At 42.9% G+C, this 20,974-nt stretch overlaps 1 protein-coding gene across 4 annotated transcripts in view; it reads left to right on the top strand.

Moving 5' to 3' along the window:
• Positions 1-20,974, top strand: part of SEC14L5 (SEC14 like lipid binding 5) — a 37,452-nt gene that overhangs the window by 2,520 nt on the left and 13,958 nt on the right. For 2 of the 4 annotated variants that reach the window (XM_082064905.1, XM_082064907.1), the window contains 7 exons: positions 946-1,049; positions 2,946-3,021; positions 15,407-15,556; positions 15,682-15,813; positions 17,748-17,876; positions 18,539-18,758; positions 20,558-20,670. In XM_082064905.1, coding sequence (XP_081921031.1) covers positions 2,959-3,021; positions 15,407-15,556; positions 15,682-15,813; positions 17,748-17,876; positions 18,539-18,758; positions 20,558-20,670 — 807 coding nt within the window. In that variant the 5' untranslated portion in view covers positions 946-1,049; positions 2,946-2,958. Of the gene's footprint in view, positions 1-945; positions 1,050-1,617; positions 1,773-2,945; positions 3,022-15,406; positions 15,557-15,681; positions 15,814-17,747; positions 17,877-18,538; positions 18,759-20,557; positions 20,671-20,974 lie in introns of all 4 variants that reach the window. The other 2 variants (XM_082064908.1, XM_082064906.1) reach the window with 2 other exon arrangements.

Raw genomic sequence — 20,974 nt, 5'->3', positions numbered from 1 at the left:
CATTTCTCTGAAATGCTACTACAGTTACAGCCAGGAAATGCATGTGCCATCAGGGGTTCTTATCCTTCTATTTTGTGCCCCCTTCCCTGCCCTCCTTCCCCTGGTACAGTGCCAGCTGGTGTATCTCAAGCTTATAATTAACTCTCTGCCTTCTAGGGTTTGGTTCCTCTGTGAATTGCTGTGTGGGCTGTAGCACAGGGGGGTAGGGTACGCGGGCCAGCTGGACTCTGCAGGGAGCTGCAGGCTGCTGAGGCTCCGTGCTGTTGGCACTGCTGTCACTGTGTCACGGGATTCTTTGTCAAATGCGGTCGCTACTGCTGTTTTCTATGTTCAGGTGTGCAATAGCTGAAACACTTTTGATATCTAATTGGGGTGGTTAAAGTGATTATTAGCTAGATATGTTGCTTCAATGCATTGGCAGCTCCAGCCTCTCTGAATTTTTACAAACTGTGCTGGGCTTGGCCAGCTGAAGTCATACTCCTCCTTGGTGTTACCTGGTAAATGGCTACAGCTCTGCCACAGGCTGGGGTTTCTGAGTGGTTGAGCTGCAGTTAGGGAGTTGCTGCTCTTCAGCTGAGCTGAGTTTCCCAGTATGTGCTTTTAGCCAGATGCAAATACAAAGTAGAGCATGTAGGCTGGGCCACTGTAGAGGCTGAAGTGGTATGATGAGTGTTTAAGGAGCAGACACATTCTCTAGTTTCTTTCTGGTTTTCTTTACAAGGGGTTGTGAACATATCTGAGTGGAGTACATGAGGTGACTTTAAAAACATGTCTGTCTTTTTGGTTCTAAAGCTCTATGAGGATGCATGTATTTAGCCAATATGACCCAGCTGCACAGCAGCAGCACCGTATGTCATTATCAGCGCTGATCATCCATCTGTATCTGTGTACTCTGAGTAGCTACTTTTCACTGCCTTTTCTGAATTTTTTTTTTTTTTTTTTCAGGAGTTATAACTGGAGTCCCTCTTGCTCTGAGAAGCAGAATGACTGTCTTGCAGCTCTGTTTTGAGGAGAGGATGTAGAAGGTCTGCCACTGCACTTTCCCCAAGGTATGAAAGGTTTCTCAGGTGGGTGGGAGTTATCAGCTGTCTTCCATGATTGTAATAGTCACTGGCTCTTTTCCACAAACTTTTCTCAACTAGAGAAGTATGGGGCAGTAAACCTGTGGCAATCAGGTATTGCAGCTGCTCAGGAACCACAGATGTGTCCAAGCAGCATGGTTAAGGCTGTTGAACTACAGTTTGTGCCATCCTGTTGTTCTGTTGCTGGTGACTTTGTTTCTGAGCTGTGGGTGATTTAGACTGATTGGTCTGTCCTGAGACTTCCTCCTGTGGAGGTCCGTGATCCTCTCCTACAGAGATGGAGGAATTCCCGATTTAGCAGTCGAGGTCAAAACTGGGAGCAAGATAACAGCTAAATATGTTTGACGAGGCTTCTCTTGCTATATTTATTTGCACTTACTTGGAAGGTTCCTGTGCAGCCTAGGTATCGTGCTTGCATAATCATATTACAGCATTGCATTACAAGGTGCCCCATGCCTCTTGGCTCGGGTATCTGATACGTGATAGGAGCCTGGGCTTCCTGGGTGTTTACTTTTCCCTGCTCCGCTCACTTCAGTTGGAGTTGGATGCTCTGCTGATGCATTGTCTCTGCATTTACTTGTTCTGCGTGGACTGGCTTTTAGTACCATTAAGACTCCTAGAGATCCAGCAAGTCCTGAACATTGCTTCTTGGGTAACGTGATCCTCTGCAGAGTAACTTCTTCTACAGAGGTACTTTAAGTCTTTCCCCCCCCCCCCCTTGCTTAGATTTTACTGTACAGTGGCATTTTGTGGCAGTCTTTCTGAGGGAGAATCTACTGTTCTTTGCCTTCCAGTTCATGTTTCATCTCCATTTTTGGGCTTAAAATGTCAACGATAAGTTGTCTTAGTGCCTTGACTGTTGAGTTCAGTGCTACACTGCGTCATGTTGCCGAGGGCTGTGTCTGCTCAGCAGTGGAATTTGAGTGGGGTGGAATCAGCAAAGTGTATCAGACCAGCCGTTCAGTTTTTTGCGTTTCTGATGTTCATGGATGGCATTAATGGGAGTGATATAAAGATACTGAAAGGAATTGCAGAACACAGCCTAATAACCTTTTTTTTTAATCGTTTACATACTTCCTTGAGATGCTGATTATTTATGCGTATTTGAGAGTTAAAACCCCAGCAAGAGAATCTGAGGGAGGAATCCTGATGAGAACAGTGAGAGGTGGCTAGGAGAAATGAAATGCTGAGAACTGAATTGTTTCCATTGCATGCAGTTATTTCCTTAGTTCAGCTGGAAGCAGCGGGCATCCAGTCAGTGGGATGTGATTGCCACCTTAGCGTCAGGCATGTTCTTTCAGCATGTAGTTTCCTTTTCCTTTCTTTTAGTGGGTTAAAACAGCTGAATGCCGCTTTGTGCACAAAAGCATTTAAAACACCAAGATATGGGAAGCCATGGAAGCTTTCCAAAAGGGTGATTTTGCATAATGATTACAAATGTAATGAAGAAAAGGGAGATGTGGGGAAGAACTGCAATTTAAGCTTTGCAAAGCTCCCAAGTCAGACTCCTTCTCCAGAGTACAATTGATTCTGGCTTTACATCTGTTTTGTGCTTTAGTTATTGTGAGTTCTGTTGGAGCTCTAAGTTGAATTTACTGTAGTAATACTAGGAAGCAGTGAAGGACGCTACTGTGTGCTGGACACACCAGTGGGCTGGGACCACAGAGACCTGCCTTTGGTTTTGCCTCTGCTTCTGACTTGCTAAGTGATGCTGGGCGAGATATTCTACTTAATATGTCTCCTTCTCTCTATTTGTGAGAAAGAGTCAAGGCTCCTAGTAAGGTCTGTCTGTGAAAATTGCTAGAATGTATTGCGGTGTTTGGTGTAAGGGATCTAAAATTTTCCAATTTCTTTCTATTACAGGTGTGTAGTAAAAATGGTGCAGAAATACCAGTCCCCAGTGCGAGTCTACAAATATCCTTTTGAGCTCGTCATGGCAGTGAGTAATACTCAGCACTTTTGCTTCTCTAGCTGCGAAGGGCTGCAGCCTCAGGCCAGTGGGTGGTGGGGGACTGCGGTTTTGGCTGGCGTGTCTTTGTACCAACATCATGGATACATTGTGGGAACAAAGGTTTAGCTCACATTAGCTTTTTGTCCTTTCTTTAATTTTCCATGAAAAATAAGAATCGACGTCTCAGTATTTTAAGAGAGGTAGTTTAGTCATTAGAGGAGGAAAAATAAACCAACCAAACAAAAACCCAACAAAAACAAAAAAAACCCAGTCTTGTGTAATTACAAGTAAGGGAAAAATTGTGACACTCAGGTAGGCAGGTTGAGTTTGTGGCCAAAAACTGTCTTTGCCTTATCACCAAATGCTATTCAGTTTAGAATCTCTCTCGATCCGTTCCCAATCACTATTGCAGGATGTATGTATCTGGAACTTGATTCTCAATCATACCAAGCTTTTTGATTTGGTTAAAAACTAGTCGTCTTTGGAAAAATTGTTCTGTATGGTTCTTCCCTGTTCACCCTGTGATTGAAATGTTTAGAGATCTCTCTCTAAATTTTGTGCTTTGGGCTTGAGGGCTGTAACTGAAGTTCATTTGCTGGTGATGTCGAAAGCTGATGTGATCATGGCAGCTTCTTTAGGCGAAGTTTAAAAGCAATTGTGATATTCTGGACTCTGTCACTGCTCTTCAAGGTGTGAGTCAAATATCTTTCTGAAAGGTTTGCTGTTTGCATTTCAAGGGAACACTGAGCATTTGGGCATTTATTATATCTGAGATGGTTGCTCATAGACTCTTGCAAGACTTTTTGTAGTTTGCTGGGCATTCCAGTCTATTCTAGGGATCCCAGAGACTTAGTGTTTGCCACTTCTAGTCTTTTGCTTTCTCCATTTTCTCTCTTCTCTGCTGAACAAGGACACTGATCTTCTTTTGTGTATTAGAGATCATGAATGAAGATGAAAAGCTATAGTCACTTCAGGTAGCTGAAGTCATTCCCAGGAATGGAAGGGAGAGCCTGATGTAGTACACTGCATTCCTTTTGACAATGTTGCCTCTTCTAAGATTCCTGGGAAATAAGTGCCATAAGATTTGTTTTATCCCAAACAGTCTGCAGTCTCCTATTTCAGTAGTTAAAACTGGGGAAGAGATTCTTTGTTTGGTTCTAAGTGTGAATAATGAACCACAAAGGTAGCAGCTGTTCCTCAGCTGAAAGCAGGTGCCATTCACTTTGATGCTATCTGACTATTAAAATACACACTCTCACTTTTACAGTTGTCCCTCCCAAGTTTTCCTCCTTTTTTCATTGTTATGTAGAGTTGCCATGTCTGTTAACAGCTAAGCCTTAACATGCTGTAGAAGTGCCCTAGCCAGTTTGGTGCTGATGTTTGTGGGAATTAAACTTTTCTGATCATGTTCTTTGCTCTCTCAGTGCATCCTGCATTAGAATAAGGCACCAATGCTTGTTACAAAGATACAGTTAGACTTTGCTCTCTGCATACCTCTCTGCATTCCTGTTGCCCATATTAGCAGGATAAACCTAGCACCAGATGCTTGTCAATAGATTGGCTGCTAATATAGGAGGCTGCCTCTGGACAAATCCTTTGTAAGCTTGTTAGCAGAAGGCCTAAAGGCTGCGGTTTGATGGGTTTATTTTTCAAGTGATTTAGTTTTATTTGCTTTCAGTTTTTTCAACATGACAGAACTTAAAATTCTCTGGGATTTCAAGGCTGGGGTTGTGAATGTTATCCTTTAGGTGTTCAGCAAACTGCAATTCCCATTACCTTAGCAGAGTTATTAGTCCTCTTTCTTATGCAGATCAGGTTACTTGTCTCAGGTCACCTAGAGGACTCTGTAGTAGAGTAGGGAGCTGAATACAGACCCCTTAGTCCCACTCTAATGTCCTGTGAAAATCAGGTGTTCACAGCAGGATCTGCTTTATTATGAAGACTGGCATTATAAAGTGGCAATTCAATCTAGAGGCAGTCCACACAGGCTGAATTGAGTGCGGGTTTTTTTTTTGCATTTGATGTGTTCAGATGGAGTCTCCCATTTGTGTGGAGGCAGTGCAGATTTCGTGGAGCTGTCAGGTGCTAACTGTCAGTTGCTGGAGGTTTTGCAGGGAGAGTGGGCGTACAGTGAAGCTGTTTTGCTCCTCCGCACATGGCATTGCTGTTAATCTGCTTCAACATAAATCTGACAGCAGCTTCCATGGCACTGGGAACCTGATATTCAGCTGCTTTCATCTTTTCCCCTCAACTGCTTTGTGTGAACCTTTGGAGTGCCGAGGTCTCATACTGTGATTAAATAGTAGGAAAGCAAAGGTCTTGTGGGTGACCTCAAGACACCTCCTTATTTTATGAGTCTCTGTGCACCCTTCAACCTGATAGACTTGTGCTTGATTCCTCCTCTGTATAATGGAGAGGGTCATACTTCCCGTGGTGTGCTCATACTATGTCATGAGATGAGCAGTGTTACAAAAAGTACTTTTTTCCCCCTGCATCTGGGATGTTTGGGCTCCAATATAGAAAACAGTGCATGTGCTTCATTTAGATATGAGGGCCTGAGGAACAGGGTTGTTATATACAAATGAGCCAAATGATTCATTGCTTCCTGGCCTTGTTCAAATGTATTTCCCATGCCTCTTGTTGGGCCCTGCCACCAGGAAGACAGTTTATCTTCGTTGAACTAGTACAGAGTGCATGTGTGTGCTGCTCGTCCTCTAGACAGCACGGGGCTGTGCTTGACAGATGCACCAGTACTTTTACTGTTAATACCTTTGTTATTGTGTGTCTCTGGATAATTGTCTATGGATTTACACTCTGCTACATACTAATGCTTCTGCAGCTTGCATTCTGGCATTTGCAGGCAGTAGATTTGACATTATCATCCAAGTCCTTGGAAGGAGGACCACATTCCCATTCTTGCTCTCTTTGCCAGTCCTGTGCCTCTGAGGAAGTAAAAAGAAATCAGCTTACAAGGTCTCTTCTGGTCATTCAGGAGATCTGAACTTTTTTTCTCTGGGCCTGATCTTGTCTTCTGTTGAATTAGATCAGCAGGTTTGAGATTGCATATATCTCCTAATTTTATTTTACAGCCAAGAAAAATCCACAAGTATGAACATACTTTTTGTTTCTTTGTGTGGTAATTGTAGTTTTAAAGCTAGAAGTTTAACTAAAATGTTATAGATGGAAAAATCCAGAAGGAGAGGTAATTCTGCTACATAGTTCCTGAGTATTAACTTACTTTGTAAATTGTTGTGAGCCTTCTCTGATGTATGGTTACAAGAATTTGATTTGGGTGAGCAAGTCCAAAATGCATAATTGCACAGGAAACAGAGCTGAGAGAAGGATTGCATGTTTAATATTATTTGTTGCCAATGAATTATTAGGTTAGATGAGGTAGTTTTAGCTTGAGAGTTTTAGCTTTGAAAGTAGTAGGGAGATTTGTTCCCATTAATGTTAGCAGCGCACTCAGTCCTTCACACTTGCGACTGATGTTTGCCATTTTCACGTACTGTAAAGTATATGCTAAGTTTGCTTAGGATCATCCATAATGCTACAGATCTGAAATAATCCCCTAGGGACTCTTACAGTCTTCCATGCTTGATGTATAGTTTGAGTTGCTGCATGACAGCACTTCTGTTAATTGCTTGGTCCTCTTGCCATGTGTACAATGCACTTTATGTTCAGCTCTTATTGCTACTAATAGCAATATATGGTTTCTGCTGCAAGCAAGGGGTCTTTCTGTCCAGCTTGCAGGTTTTACATCTTGAACCAAATTAAACCTTTATCACTTTACTATCTGAGATTCTTTTCTGTGAAATGAAAGGTCTGCAAAACACAACACCAGTAGGTTAAAGGCTGGATTTAGTTAAAAACTAAACAGCTATACGTATATGTGAAAATATATATATGTGACTTGACATTTAAGCTTACTGAATACAGGATGATATGCTTGCAGCCTTTGAGGGGTTTACTACTGTTATCTAAAAATATGTCAGAGTTTTGAAAAGACAGAACAAAGATCAGACATTTGGAAGCTTGCAGTAGTATCAGCTCTTTTGCCATGTACCAGTTGTACTCTGTACTGAAGACCAAACTGCACTGGAGCCCCACACATGCACAATGTGAGTCAGTGCTTCTTTCTGCTTGACCTCCTTTCTTGGTGCTGCCCACGGCATGTGTTGACACACATATGAGCAGCTGAGAGCCCAATCTCTTGAAAATGCATGCGTGGACAACAGTGGTGTGTGTTCCTCGCTGCCCTGATTGAGTGGTACTCTTCAGTCTATGGTGCTTCCGCTACCTGCAGCATTATTTTGAGATGGGAGGCAGTTTTTCCTGTGGGTGCATGTGTGGTACGCAGTCATTTCTTATTTTGAGCATCACTCAAACTCTCTAATAGATACCTTGGGTGGCAGCTTATGGTTCCCTTGCCTGCATCTGCAAGTGAAAGCTTGTCACCTGAGGTCCTGGCCTGCCACCTGTACTTCCAAGCAGCCCTGTAACTCTCTTTTCTAGTTTTAGTGGTATTTCAGTGTTCTTTGCATTTAGTTGATCTTGATTTCCTACACTATCATATTCAAAAAATAAATGGTGTATGCTTCTGTTGCTTTTGTGTGGTTTGAGTGTTGGGAGTGACAACAAACTGGGTGGCAAATTTAGTTCAGGCTACAAATGTTGCAGGTTTATTTAGAGTCAGAAATTACTTCCTATGGAGTGAGCAGCAGAAAGTATTCTGTCTGTGTCATCTTTACTCTCTCATCTGGTAACGCAGGGTTGTAGCCTATCAAGTAAACATCTGCAGTCCCTGTGTGAGATGTCTTTCTCACTTGCCTGACCCTGCTGAAGCAGTCTTGATGGCAGTCACTGCATTTGGCAGGAGTTCTCATTCTTGCCTCTGAATAGTCCACCTGCAGATCAGCTTTGACTCTGCTGTTTGCAGACTGGCAAAACTGCTTTGCAGCCACTGTGGTTTTGCTCATTTACAGCAGTTGAGGATTTGGCCCAAAGTTGCATGCAGCAGTCAAGCATCCAATACAACTAAAATCAAAATACATAACTTATTTCACAATTGTCCCAACATTCTTTTGTGCCAACAAAGTTGGGAGGCTTGTATGTGCAGTCTAATTGAAAACAGCTCCTTGCTATTTTAGCTGTCAGGTTTGGCTGCAAGAGAAGAAGCTCTAAATACTGAAGTTGAGGTCCTGACAGCTAGACTTGCTTTCCATACAGCATTTCAAAATTATTTTTTGTGCCTTTTCAGTGTCAACGTGCATTGTGTTAAAGATGTTAGATCTTTAAGTAGCTTTATTTAGTGATTTCTTCCTGTTGCGTTTAGCACATGGACTGTATAAAGAAACTGCTTAAATTCTGATATATTGTACATGCTCTCCTCTCTAATACTATGGTGTCTTAAAGGATTCAGTATTTCACTGACTGATATGGTGATGCTTTTGCAACAGCTCTGAGCCCATTTTTGCTGCGTAGGCACCACAGTGAGACTCAAACGGATTGTGGTATACAATGGTAGCAGATAAAATGTTTGCGTGTGGTAACAGATAAAATGGTGTGTGAAAGCAGTATAATGTACAAGCAGACTGATGTCTAGCAAGGAGCACATTAGTTCTCTGGGTTTGTTTAGAGTGGCAAGTTCAATATGTGTATTCACAGCCCATCCAGGTCTCAGAAACGCTGCTGCTGCCTTGCTACACAAGATGTGTAGGTTGGCTGTCGAGGTCAATTACAGTGTGATATCTTACAGCACATACAGCACAGAATACATTTTTGGGGGTTCCTATATACTTAATTGTAACTACAGAGTGGAATCTCAATCTGGAGCTCCTAGTTGTTGTTGTTGTTATTGTAGTATCATCACAGGCTGGTTTTAAATAAAACTAGAATTTTAACTAAAATTTTTTATGCTGGTTTGCAGCCTCCACTTTCAGATGTGAACTCTGGAACCAGAAAAGCACTTGTTGCAGGGAGGGTGGCAGCTGGAATCTCGCTGAAGCAGCAGTGATGGTGCAGCTGGTCAGAGGGCTGTGCAGAGTAGCCAGAGACTGGAGTGGACATCGAAGTGCCAGAGAAGAGGTTCCTGCAGTGGCCTGCTACTCCTTGTGTCCTTGGATAGCCAAAGATGACACGTGGCAGGGCTTTGCAGTGTGTAGGCTGTATGCCCTGTGCTTGAAAGCTCCTTTGAAGCTGCTGTGACATAGATAGTGACACAGTTTTCAGATACTGTCTGAAATGGTATTTCTGGTTGGCAGTGCCCTGGAGATTTAGAGAGAGTCAGTGTGTAAGGGGGAAAATGTTTTTGAATAGTTACTCTTTGGTGTTCAATCCATGTCATATGTGACATGAAATGTCCTGATAGTAGTCTGAACGATAGCTAAGAAATGGATACTCCCCTACCAAACAGAATCTGTTCTCTCTGGCAGGATTGTTAGGTCTATATCCCTTGCCTCTTAAGTGCAGACAAATCATTTTGGGATGTGGATGGTCTGTCTGCAGCGATGGTCTGTGCCAGCTGTTTTAGAGAAGACAGCTTCCCTTTCTCTTCTTTTTGCCATGTTTGCCAGGTTTGTTGTGACTGTCAGAAGCTACTGGGTTAACATTTTATGCACTTACAGAGGATCTAGTGTTGACTCAAGACATGATGCTTCAGTGTGACTTGATGGTTTGAAATCATGCTGTCAAGATACACTATAAATATCCCATCATCTTACTGCTGAGAAGCATTTGGCAACAAAAGTCTGGAAGTAGGGATCTCTTTGTCAGCTGGGATGACTCTTCACAGCTGTATTCATGTGTTCACTCCCTGTGCCCTGCCACCACCTCCTCTTGGTATTAAGCAGGTTGAGAGTGAGCAATAATCAGGCTGAGCAGAGAGCTGACATTTCTCTTGACATTATTGTGGGTCGTTTTCCCTTGAGTAGAAAAATGTTTGAGTGCTGTTTACCACAGCTGCTGGAAGAACTGCTTATTATTAATTCAGAGTTCTGGAGAACTGCTGGCAACATCTCCACACCTGGCCTACTTACTGTATCTTGTGTGGATCATACAGTTCTCTGATACCTTTGCATTGCCACTGTTAAGACTCCATTTGCTAGGCGAAGAATGGTTTAGGAGTAGATGGTGCTGGCACCATGTGTGGATTGGAAAGAAGGTTTACAGTAATTCAAAGAGTCTGTACAGGATAGTCCCTGTTTAATCATCTTCTCCAGCTGTAACACAGAGGCTCGCTGCCTAGAAGGATGAGTCGCGCCTCAAGCGTAATCTGTTCAGTGCAGCCTAGTGCTGGAATGGATGAGCTCTAAAGTAAGCTATAGTTCAGTGGCACTGCAGCATAGCACAAGGAGGCACAACATAGCTGGAAGTGTCACCATTATCTAATATTCCAGTACGGACTAAAAGACTCTTCTCTCTTCTCCTTAAAGTGTAGGTGCAGAAAACAAACAATAAGCTCTTGAGCAGGGACTAAAAGAGGTGAGAAAATTTAGAACCATCATCAATTGTTACTTCTCAATCAGCATAGATTTTTTTTTTTAACTGCTAAGCACAGTGATCTGCCCAAGTTTGACCCTGAATTATGGCCAATTTGTGCAAATTCTTACAGCAGCTTCTGGCAATGATAGATTGTCCTTCCAACTAGGCATTACTTTGTAAGCCAGCCTCTTTCATTTTTGGGGTGATTCACTGAGTAGTAAGTGTGTGATGTACCACTTTGTTGCTGTGTTTTGCTCATAGTCACCTGAGATGTCTGCTTGCTTGCCCTCCTATTTCAGTGTATCTGTATCTTTCCACAGCAGCCTATTGCAAACGTGTCTAACCAGCTAGCAATGGTTCCTGGATAAGGTGTTGTTTTGTAGCTCTTTGTAAAGGCCAATACGTTGTGTTGTTTGTGCTTGAACTGCTTCACCACCAAGTTTCTTCTCTCTGGTAAGCAGAGGAGAATGTTGTAGCAGAATAGCTTGAATGGGATATCATCTCTCCTCAGACAGGAGATCAGGCACGCTGGTAGTTTCCCGACGTAGCTTTGTGCAGCTGCAGTGCCTGTCCTGGCTTTAGTACGTTTGCTATGTCATTCGATTGTGCCTGTATTGTAATAGACAGCTGCTGCTCCCTGAATTGTTTCTTTCACCAAAATCTGAAGAAATGAGGCCAATTATTGGTTATAGTCCAGAGACAGATAACACTGGGTCAGTGTTTGTACCCTGGGTACCATGGTCCAGTGGACTTCTCACTGGCAAACTTTTTCCTTCTTTCCAGCCAAAGTGGTTTTTGTTTGTTAGTTTGTTTTTCAGGCCCCAGAGACTCCTTTCTGCTGCTCTGCAGAAGCTCTGCAGTTCCTTAAAATGAAGTTCTCTTTTCCCTGACTTCAGTGCATTTCCATACCCCAAATATCTGTTGGAACCCTCCCCTCTCCCAAATGTTCCACATATATTTTATTTTGCAATGGTATCTGTTTTAGTGATTACAAAGCAAACGGATTGTTGTGTCTGGTGAACAGGTATGCAGACTGTGGCTCCCTTCATTAAACTTTTTTCTTAGAAGGTCATAATCTGAAAACACCTGAATCTGGAAATAGATATTTATGTATCATTAGAGCTGGTCAAAAGTTAGTCTGAATGCATCCACTTCCTACCTAAAAGTGATCTAAAAAAAAATCCAACCAACCAAACCCTAAAGATACAATGGCCATGCAGCCACTTCAGAGCATCGTTTATCAAGTAGATGATGAATGCTTTCCTGCCAGCCACTGTTCCAAAATAGCTCAGTTTGTTTCTGTATGAGTTCATGGACAGCAGCATTTAGCATGCAAGCTCTTTATATTTCCTCTGCTAAAGGATCAGCATGCTGATAGAGAGAATCCAAACCAGTTGCCCATTGCCTGTGTGTTAGTGAGAAGCTTGAAGAGTCACTTGTCTGAGAGAGGTGAGTGGTGTGGGAAGAAAGGCAGAGCTGCTGCCCTGGGAGTTTGTATGCAGCCCCAGCACTGAGGAGGTAACATTCCCTCTAGGATATTAAGGTATGAAGCTAGATCATCTAACAAAAACTGCCTCTTGTTGGAGCACATTGGAGCTGCTCAGGACCCAGCAGATACTGGGCTGAAGAAACTGCCATGAGCCTTGACATGTGCAGGAGAGTTTGGTTTTTGAGGCATTTTGTTTCATGCAGTAATTCAGTGCTTGGATGTCCCTGTTGGTTTGTATTCCTAAGGCCTCTGTTGTGTAACTGATTTCAAGGTCACTTACTAGAAAAGTACGTTGAAACCTGCAGAGGAGAAACAGGAGTAGATGTTATAAAATATCCTGCTCTCTGGATTGTATAGGGAACAGCAGTGACACAGCTGTTGTCAGACTATGGGAGATTGAACTGGAGCAGGAGCACACACTGTCAATATGTGTAACACCTTGGTACTAGGAAGGTGAAGAGGTGAAGCAGGGGGATTGTAGAGGAGGGTAATTTTCCTTTTCTCTGTGTAAATTATTTTTTGTTTTGATGCTTGTATTCCTGTGTAACTTGTTCTTGTTTGGCATCTGGCTGACCTTCAGGGCAATCTCTTCTCACAGATGCATTTCTTTGTACTGGTTACTGTGTATTTGACCAACAGTTTAGGACACTTAAGTGTGGCTTCCTTGCATTGTCCTCAAAAACTCACAAGGTATTTTTGTCTGTCACAGTGTTGGTCCCGTAATGTTTAGCATCAGTAAAACCACTCGGACATATCTCCCAGGGGAGTGCTGGCCAAACCTTGTTACTGCAGGGCAAAACATCAGTCAAATCTTTTGTTATTAGTTTCATAGTCAGCTGGAATTCAGTGGGGCAAGTTGGCTTGCTTGGGCTGGAGGGTTTGCAGAGGTGTGCAAAGTATTAGCTGGGTCTGCCTGTCAGCATTAATCCTGGTGGGGTTTGGAAGACAGAGGGAGCTGCTTCCTGGAGCCATTTGTTTCATAGATGTATTTGATCCTGTTCAAGACTTTGGTCACCAAAGTGGTTGTCTTAAAGCAATATTATGGATATGCACTTAAAAGTAGCAGCACAATACTGCTGCCGTTTCTTCTGATGGAGGAACAGAGAAGTGAGACACAAATCATAGTTCCTATATACTAGTCAGTGCAGAGTTACTGCAGGACCAGGATAAAAGAGCAAATGCAGGCAGGTTAGAAGCCAAAGTATTAAATCAAGCTAATATTAAGTACTCTCTGCCTTTCATTTGACTGGGATATTCTGTCATTCACCTCACACTCTGCAGAATCATAGAGGAGAGAATAACAACTAGTTTTGGCAATGTTTTGGGAAAAAAGAAAATTTCTCTGCCTTGATATCATTTACCTTCTCTGTTGGAACAAAAAGGTACTTTGTGTATAGATACTGATTTTGGTAAGAGAATGCTGGCTGCAAGAGGTGGATTGCTCTCCTGATAGCTCAGTCTCGATCAGGCGTGTTAGCAGGACAACTTTGTTGTGACTGCAGCGTGGCACTTCAGCTGTCCTTCGTATGATCTCAGGCATCTTTAGCTGCTGTATTTTTAGAGTTGTTGTGCAAAGAAGAGTAGCAAAGGACTTAATATTGATGTGCGAAAAGGATTCTTTCTCAAATATGGAAATGTTCTACCTATTTAGGTGATGGGTTTGGGCTGTTACCACAGTTATATCACCAGGGCTATGCACAGATATGTGTCTCTTTGCCCTGACCTTACTTCATCTCCAGATGTTGTTTAGCTGTCTGAAATAGCGACTGCACTCTGTTAGTAGTTTTCTTGGTCTGGGTTTTGCTAGGTTTAATGGCAGTTTATTAGAAAGCCTGTCTCCAGCTGGGTCAAGTGCATACTTAGTGGAGAAAGAAACACTTGTGTTGAGATCCACTGGCTTTATCTTCAAATAGGAGCCGGAGGGGCTTCAGGTTGGCCATTGTGGTCTTTAAGTGGTGAGGAGCAGCTTACAGCTCAATACTCCTGGTGAGACTGTTGAAGTGAGGCCTTTGGAGGGTGGCCAGAACTCCAGCTACTAGTCTGCTTGCACTTTCCTCCCGATACTACAGCAATACGATAATCTGAAATAACTTCTATTCCATTCAGAGGTCTAGGAGCAGGAGATATGGAATGTGTCCTTAAGTGCCTGAGCTATTTTAAGAGCAAGTATTATTCACAGCACCAGGGTCCATGAATATGTACAGGGGCAACCAGCCTTTGAACTGCTGTGGTAACAGAAAATGCAGCCACCCCTCAGCATGCCCATGGCACTGTGCGTGTGCTGGCAGCGGAGCTCATCTTGATCACTAGCACATTAATATTTTCTTTTGTGGGAGATAAAAATATAAATACTCATGAGGATTATGTGCTGTATAGAACGGTTGTGTCTTACAGAAGATGGGAAGATAGCAGCAGTTCATAGTGGGCAAGCTTGTTTGTGGAATGATAGCAAAAGAAGTCTTATGACCGAAATGGTGTAGCTGTCTGAGCGCAGTGGGAAGAGAGCATGGCTTCTCCTGTCACAGCTGTAGTTGAATCTGGGGCTACTTGTGCAGCTTGTGCTAGTGTTGCTTCAATTATGTATTTACAATAGCATCCCAAAGTGCGAGGTATTTTTCAGAAATCTAAGGAAAACATTCCACCCTGCAAAGATTTTGCAATATAATAGAGATGGAGAAGTTAGGGAAGGAGGAGCAACATGCATTTTGCAAGTTAGTTTTGTTTGCTGCAAGCTCTGTGGAAAGCTGGATTTTTTTCCAGAGTTTGATAAAGAAGCTTTGGAGAAAAGGTTTTTCAGAGAGATGGGAGTTAATTAAAACAAGGAAGATTTCATAACCAGGGCAGAATTGGTTTAGAAATTGATAAATCAAGGCAAAGTGAGTAGCCAATAATTGTTGTTCTTACCCTTTATAGTCTAGGGCAACTAGAACTGTTTGACATATCACACTTTTAAGTCATAGGAGTATTCAATATTTTTAAATAGCTTCTTCATACAGGCAATATGTCTGACTTGAGGGGTTTTTTTTATCTCTGGGGCAAGTCTGTAACCAGCAGAAATCAGCGGAGCTGTGCTTGCTTTTCCTAACTAAAGACTGGGTTCCTGCTGTTCAAATTATTAGCAGTCCCTTCCCAGTACTCTTTAAAAACAAGTTTTTATTTCTACTTCATGTGTGAAAGAAAAGTTATATTAAGACATGCTTAGCTTGATGACTGACATGAGCGGATGACAGCTCTGTTCATAACTATTTTGCTTCAACTTCAACCCTTGTGTTGGTTTCCCTTTTCTCAGAGGTGAAGGACATCTGTTTTGTTGGACTCTTGCTGTCACAGAATTAATTAATTCAGAAAGAGTTAAAGTCGATCCTAGCCAGAAGCGCAAAGTTGCTTTCTTTTCACTTCCAGGCATATGAGAAGCGCTTTCCTACATGTCCAGAGATCCCAGTCTTCCTGGGGAGTGAAATCCTGCATGAATCCAGGAGTGACGATGGAGCTATACATATCATTGAACGGAGCTGCAAACTGAATGTGGATGCTCCTAGGCTGCTAAAGAAGGCAAGTGGGACCTAGAGGGCAAAAAGTCCTGGGTTTTGTTAGCTGGCGTAGATCAGTAAATGTCCCTAAAGTTATTTGCGCTCTTCCCCTCCCCACCACTCCTTTTGATTCTTTGTCCTTTTCAGATTGCAGGGGTAGAGTATGTTTTCTTCATCCAGAAAAACACAGTGAACTGGAAGGAGCGAACTCTCCGCATTGAAGCCCACAATGAGACTTTTGCAAACCGTGTTGTCGTCCTTGAAACATGCAGCTACTCGGTAACTGCCTTGTTTCTACTTCTCTGTGAAGAAGCTGCTGAAAGTCACACACTGACATACTGGGTGAAGTTGCTTGAATGAATTTGAGCAGTGGATTGTTGTGTAGCATGATTAGATACTCTAGGACTGGAAGGCCGTTGGCTCGTAGAGTGCAGGCTTTTTCCAGTGCTTTCATAGGGCTTAAACTTTTTTAGGTTGATTGAGATTCTCTAATTGGAGTGAATAGGATTGGAGAATAGGAAACATGGTTGGTGCTCTAGAACTAACAGTGTTAGTTTCAACTAACTAACTCTTTTGAGTTGAAATTCAAGTTAATAAAAGCATCTGAAGCTTGGGCATGTATTTAAATCTGGATATTTACAGGAGAACCCTTAATAATTATGATTATGAGGGTTGATTGGCAGTTGATTTTGCCCACAAATAAGTGAAGTTTTAGCATCTTGTCATGATCCTTATGCTCTAAATATTTGGAGAAAGGTCTTGAGCCTTTTTTGTGGCCTGGGTTGTCTCACTTTGTGGCTGTATCTTCAGCAACAATGTCCCATTTTGTTGTAATTGTGCTATTGGGGCTCAGTCACCAGTAAACAGCTTCATCTGTTTCTGGAAGCAATCAGATACTACTTTTTGTTCCCTAAACAAAAGTCCAGATCTTGTTACTTACCTGCCCTTTTGGCAGCTGGACAACAGCTCAGCTTCCTGGGAGTAAGCAAACTGGAAGGTAGCTTCTGTTTCAAGCAAGAGACAGTTGAAAACCTATTAAGGTTCTGGATTGTGAGGGGGTTTCCTGAGCCAGAGATGACTTGATGGCTATGCAGGGCCTCCCAAAAACTGCCGTAAATCAAATTCTATCATTGTGAAAGGTGCTGACAAATCTGACATGTTCCCAGGTCAACTCTGGGATTGTTCAGACATTGTTGCAGTTGCTGGTTTTGGCCATGTTGCTTACAGCTCTCATCCTTCAGAAGGAAATGTTAGCAGCTGGGCTTTGAGGGGAGCGCTCTTCCTGGAACAGGGAGCTAGCTGTCTGCATCCTCAAGATCGGTCCCTGCTCTATTTTTACCAGTTCCCTTTTCCCTGCCAGAGTGTACCGGAAAGAGGTTTATTCTCATCTTTGCCTTCCTGCAGTGTTCTCTGAAACGACTTGGAGAAACATGATCCTGCTCTTGCAGTTACTTAGTATCTCCCCAGGGGGAATTTGCGTCCTTTATAGAGCTGATATCTTTGTGTGTGGGCTGGAATTTTTTCTTTCATGTCAGTTTGTGAATAGCAGCACCTACTGAGAAAAGGCAGAGCCTTCTCAGAAAAGGGTTAAGTTTAAAAGAAGAGGTAGGTTTTTACCATATATAGAGTAATTGAGGGGCAATGGCTAGAAAGGGAAGGTGCACATTGAACTGGCAGTGAGAGAACTCTCTGCTTTGCCATGTCTCCTCTGTTTTGGGTGGCAGACTGGCATTCAGTTGCTGAGTTTCCGATCCAAAACAAGAAAAAAAAAACACTTTTCTGTTCTTCTGTTGAAGATGTAGGTGTTTTAATTGCAGGTTCTGAGAGGCCATCTCTGCCTTTCTGTAAGGAGATCCTGATATAGTTTCAAGCAGGCAGTCTCACTATTATTTTAGTGCAGCTTCTGCTATGAATACTACTGTTCAGTTGTGCTGGGCAGAGATGGGTTTTAATCTGGATTTCCTTGTGTGTGTGAAGAATACTGAGTTAACCACAAATTGTCCGTATGTCCAGTTCATTATGTGCTTCTATTACTCTGGCAGGATTAACCTGACTGTTAAATGCGGGTCTGTGAGTGCCTCATAGGAAGCCTCTTCTGCACCCTCACTCTGTAGGTCTGGAGATTAAATAGCCAGTTTTGTACCAGGGCAAGGGCCCTGCTGTGTTGTGAGCTGTCTGCTGCCATCCAACCCTCTGTGTATTTTTTGGCTTAGGTTCACCCTGAGAATGAAGAGTGGACTTGCTTTGAACAGTCTGCATCTCTTGACATAAAGTCATTTTTTGGCTTTGAAAGCACAGTGGAAAAAATTGCCATGAAGCAGTACACTTCAAACATCAAGCGGGTAAGATGGGCTTCCCTTTGTGCCACAAAAACCAAATCAAATGCCTGCTCTTGGTGTGACTCTTTTCTGTAAAACAGACGCACTGCAGTTTTATATCCTTGCTTATGTGTCTGAATCAGTAGAGCAAATGAACTAAAATCCAGTGTGCAGTGAGCACGCTTGCTGGAATATGTCTGTGCAGGGGAGGGAGCAGGCTGTGCCAGAGGAGGCTTGCAGTGGATGCTGTGGGTGCCAGGCTCCTCAGACACTGAGGACACTGTTCTCATGCAGGAAGAGAAACTTCTGGGTAAAAATCACCACATTGTCTCTCCAGGAGCTTAGGCAGAGGCACTTCCTCTTGGTGGCCTTTTCTTCTGGGCTGCAGAGGAACAGGACAGCCAACTGATGGTTTGGGAGCAGGAAAACGGGATAGAAGTGTTATAAAGGTAGCTGCATCCATAGCATTGGAATTTGCTTAGCCAGTGTTATAATTCACCATTTGTGTGGTGCTTTCATACTGAAATTTTCCAATGGGGTCACACAGATGGAAGAAGACATCAATTTCATTTGTCTTTATTTTAAACAGCATTAGTCATCTATCCTGAGGAAAACTCTTCTGCGACTTGCTGATTCTGGGGAGATGGGATTGTTTTTTTTTCTCTAATGAGAGTTTTCCCCTTCAGGGCAAGGAAGTGATTGAACACTATCTGAAAGAGTTGATCTCTCAAGGGATCACCTTCATCCCCCGCTGGACACCTCCCTCAGCGTGCAGACAGAAGGACGAGCGAGCCCCGGCTGTTGGACATGGTGCTGATGACGTACGGCTTGAGTCTGGGGCTCGAGGAACTACCAAAGAGCAGACTGGCAGCTCGTGCCCGCTGGCAGAGGCTGTCAGCCCCGATGGTATGCACTGGCCTGGCAGGAGAAGCTGCTGGAGGTCTAAATGCTTTGAGTAGCACTGACTAATGAGTTTATTCTTTTTTTTTTTTTTTTTTTTTGGCATGAGTATTTTTTTCTTCTGGACTGTGGGTGGGGAGGAGGGAAAGTTATTTTCTTTCTTCAAGACAAACACAACCATAAACAATGGAACTTTTTCTGAAAAGAAAAATGATGCAGGTGGTGTGTTTTTGTTTGAGCTTAAAAAAACTCCAACCAAACAAAAAGAACCACAAAACACCTTGTTTTTTATCTGATGCTTAAGGTATTTTATACTTTATATTGGAGAAGCTTAAATGTATCTTGAGTATGCTGTAACTGAATTATAATTAAATACTTTGGCTGTTTCAAAATTAAAGTTCTTGGGGATTGGTTTGAGTGGTTTATAGCCCTATATCAAGCAGAGACAAGCTTTCAGAATATTGTCTACTGCGTTTCTCACGCAAATGCCTGAATTGGACTTTATCGTTCCGTGTGGTGATCTGATGATATTTTCTAGACTAAATATAATTATTTTCTCAGAAAAAGAAGTAGGAGGGGCCTTTTAATTTAGAGTAGTGACATTAGAAATAGGAGTTGTCATTCTTCAGAAGGAAAGACAGCACTTGTTTTGCGCTCTGTAACTAGAGAAAAAGCTTGGAATTTGGAACTGTCAATGGCTCTGGTCTCACCAGACCTTCTCTGGTAGCTTCTCTTTATTGGACTCTATCTGAAAAAAGGATTGAAATCCACAGAGTAGCTGACTACGAAAAATATTTATGTGCTTTGAGATTAGTGTGGCAGATCCCATCTCGTGACAGAGGAGATGAGCTCTTTTTTTGCTTATATTCATGTTTAGGAAGCGATTAGCGTCCCTGGGACTGTTCTCCGGCTTGCTTGCTCTGTGGATTTGATGGGGGTGTAGCACTTATCAAATATAATTTCTGTATTATCAGTCAGCAGCAGTGTATCTTGTGGGTGTCCAGGCCTTGTTCTGTAGTTATTGGTATCTGCTGAAAAAAATACCCTGCCTGATGAAGAGCTGGCTCAGAGGTTGTTCTCCCAGCCCTGCTCCCCCTGTGCCTGCATGTCTGCAGCACAGTGACAGGCCAGTGTTGGGCACTGTGTTCCTTGCTGGCATCTGCACATATAGACCTGGGCTGGCACATCTGCTTCTCTCACTGAAAGCTGGCAGAGTCGCACCCCTTGTCCTTTGCCTCTGATCTGGAGGGACCTTGAGCTGCTGGTATGCACAGGACTTCTCTTTGCTGTCAGAAATGGTAGCGTTATTCTCCTTTTCCCTCTGGTGTCCGTAAGCAGAATAACAGTTTTCAGCTATCTGCTTTTTAGCCTCTTGTTATTGGAATTGTGTGTATGATCTTTAGAACACCAGGGGATTTAAGTGCCCATTTTCTTGGAGTGGTTAATGAAGATGAGTTGTGGTGGTGTGTGGGGTTTTTTTTTGTTTTTTTTTGTTTTTAGTTAGTGTAGTATGTGGAGTTTTTTTAAAGCTCCCGTTGGATCATTTCAGCTTTGAATGAAATATTAGTTTTCTAAGAGACAGGTGGAGTGGTCTAGCTTTGATACCTTATGTGCTGTCTGTGTCCTCACGCCCTAATCACTGTGAGAATATCATTCACTTTCCTCAGGCAGCTGAAATGAGGCCTTCTGTGCTCTTCCTATGCAATCATAAGTAACCTGATGTGTAGAAATAACTGCATCTCCTTTCTGGCTATGTCAAGTCTCCTCTGAACTGTTATTTTTCTTTTTTTCCCCTTTTCCTTCAGCCGACAAATTGGATGCTGATTACATTGAGCGATATTTGGGCCAGCTGACTCCCATGCAAGAAAGTTGCTTGATCCGCCTTCGCCAGTGGCTTCAAGAAACGCACAAGGGCAAGGTGGGTAGGCAAGGCAGAGAGCACCCCATTGCAAGCCTGAATGCAGCTGTTCCCATAGCTTGTGTGTCTTCAAGCCCATAATGAAACTCAGGGTTGTGGACAGTTTGTGTGTTGAGGCTCAGCTGTTTTGGCAAGGTTAGGTAAAAGGCCAGGCATGGAGAATGGTCTGTGTGACCTCACAGCAGGATCCAACAGTGCCACAGCCTGCACCTGCATTGCCCAGTTCAGTCCTGTCGGTACTGAAAAGGCCACTCTGTGGTCCCTGAGCATAGATATTTCACAGTGAACTTAGACTAGGCACAGA

The sequence above is a fragment of the Streptopelia decaocto genome (assembly GCF_964273445.1).
Source record: "Streptopelia decaocto genome assembly, chromosome: 13".
Taxonomy (NCBI): domain Eukaryota; kingdom Metazoa; phylum Chordata; class Aves; order Columbiformes; family Columbidae; genus Streptopelia; species Streptopelia decaocto.
The sequence above is the reverse complement of the archived record's forward strand: the minus strand, read 5'-3'. Positions and strand labels throughout refer to the sequence as shown.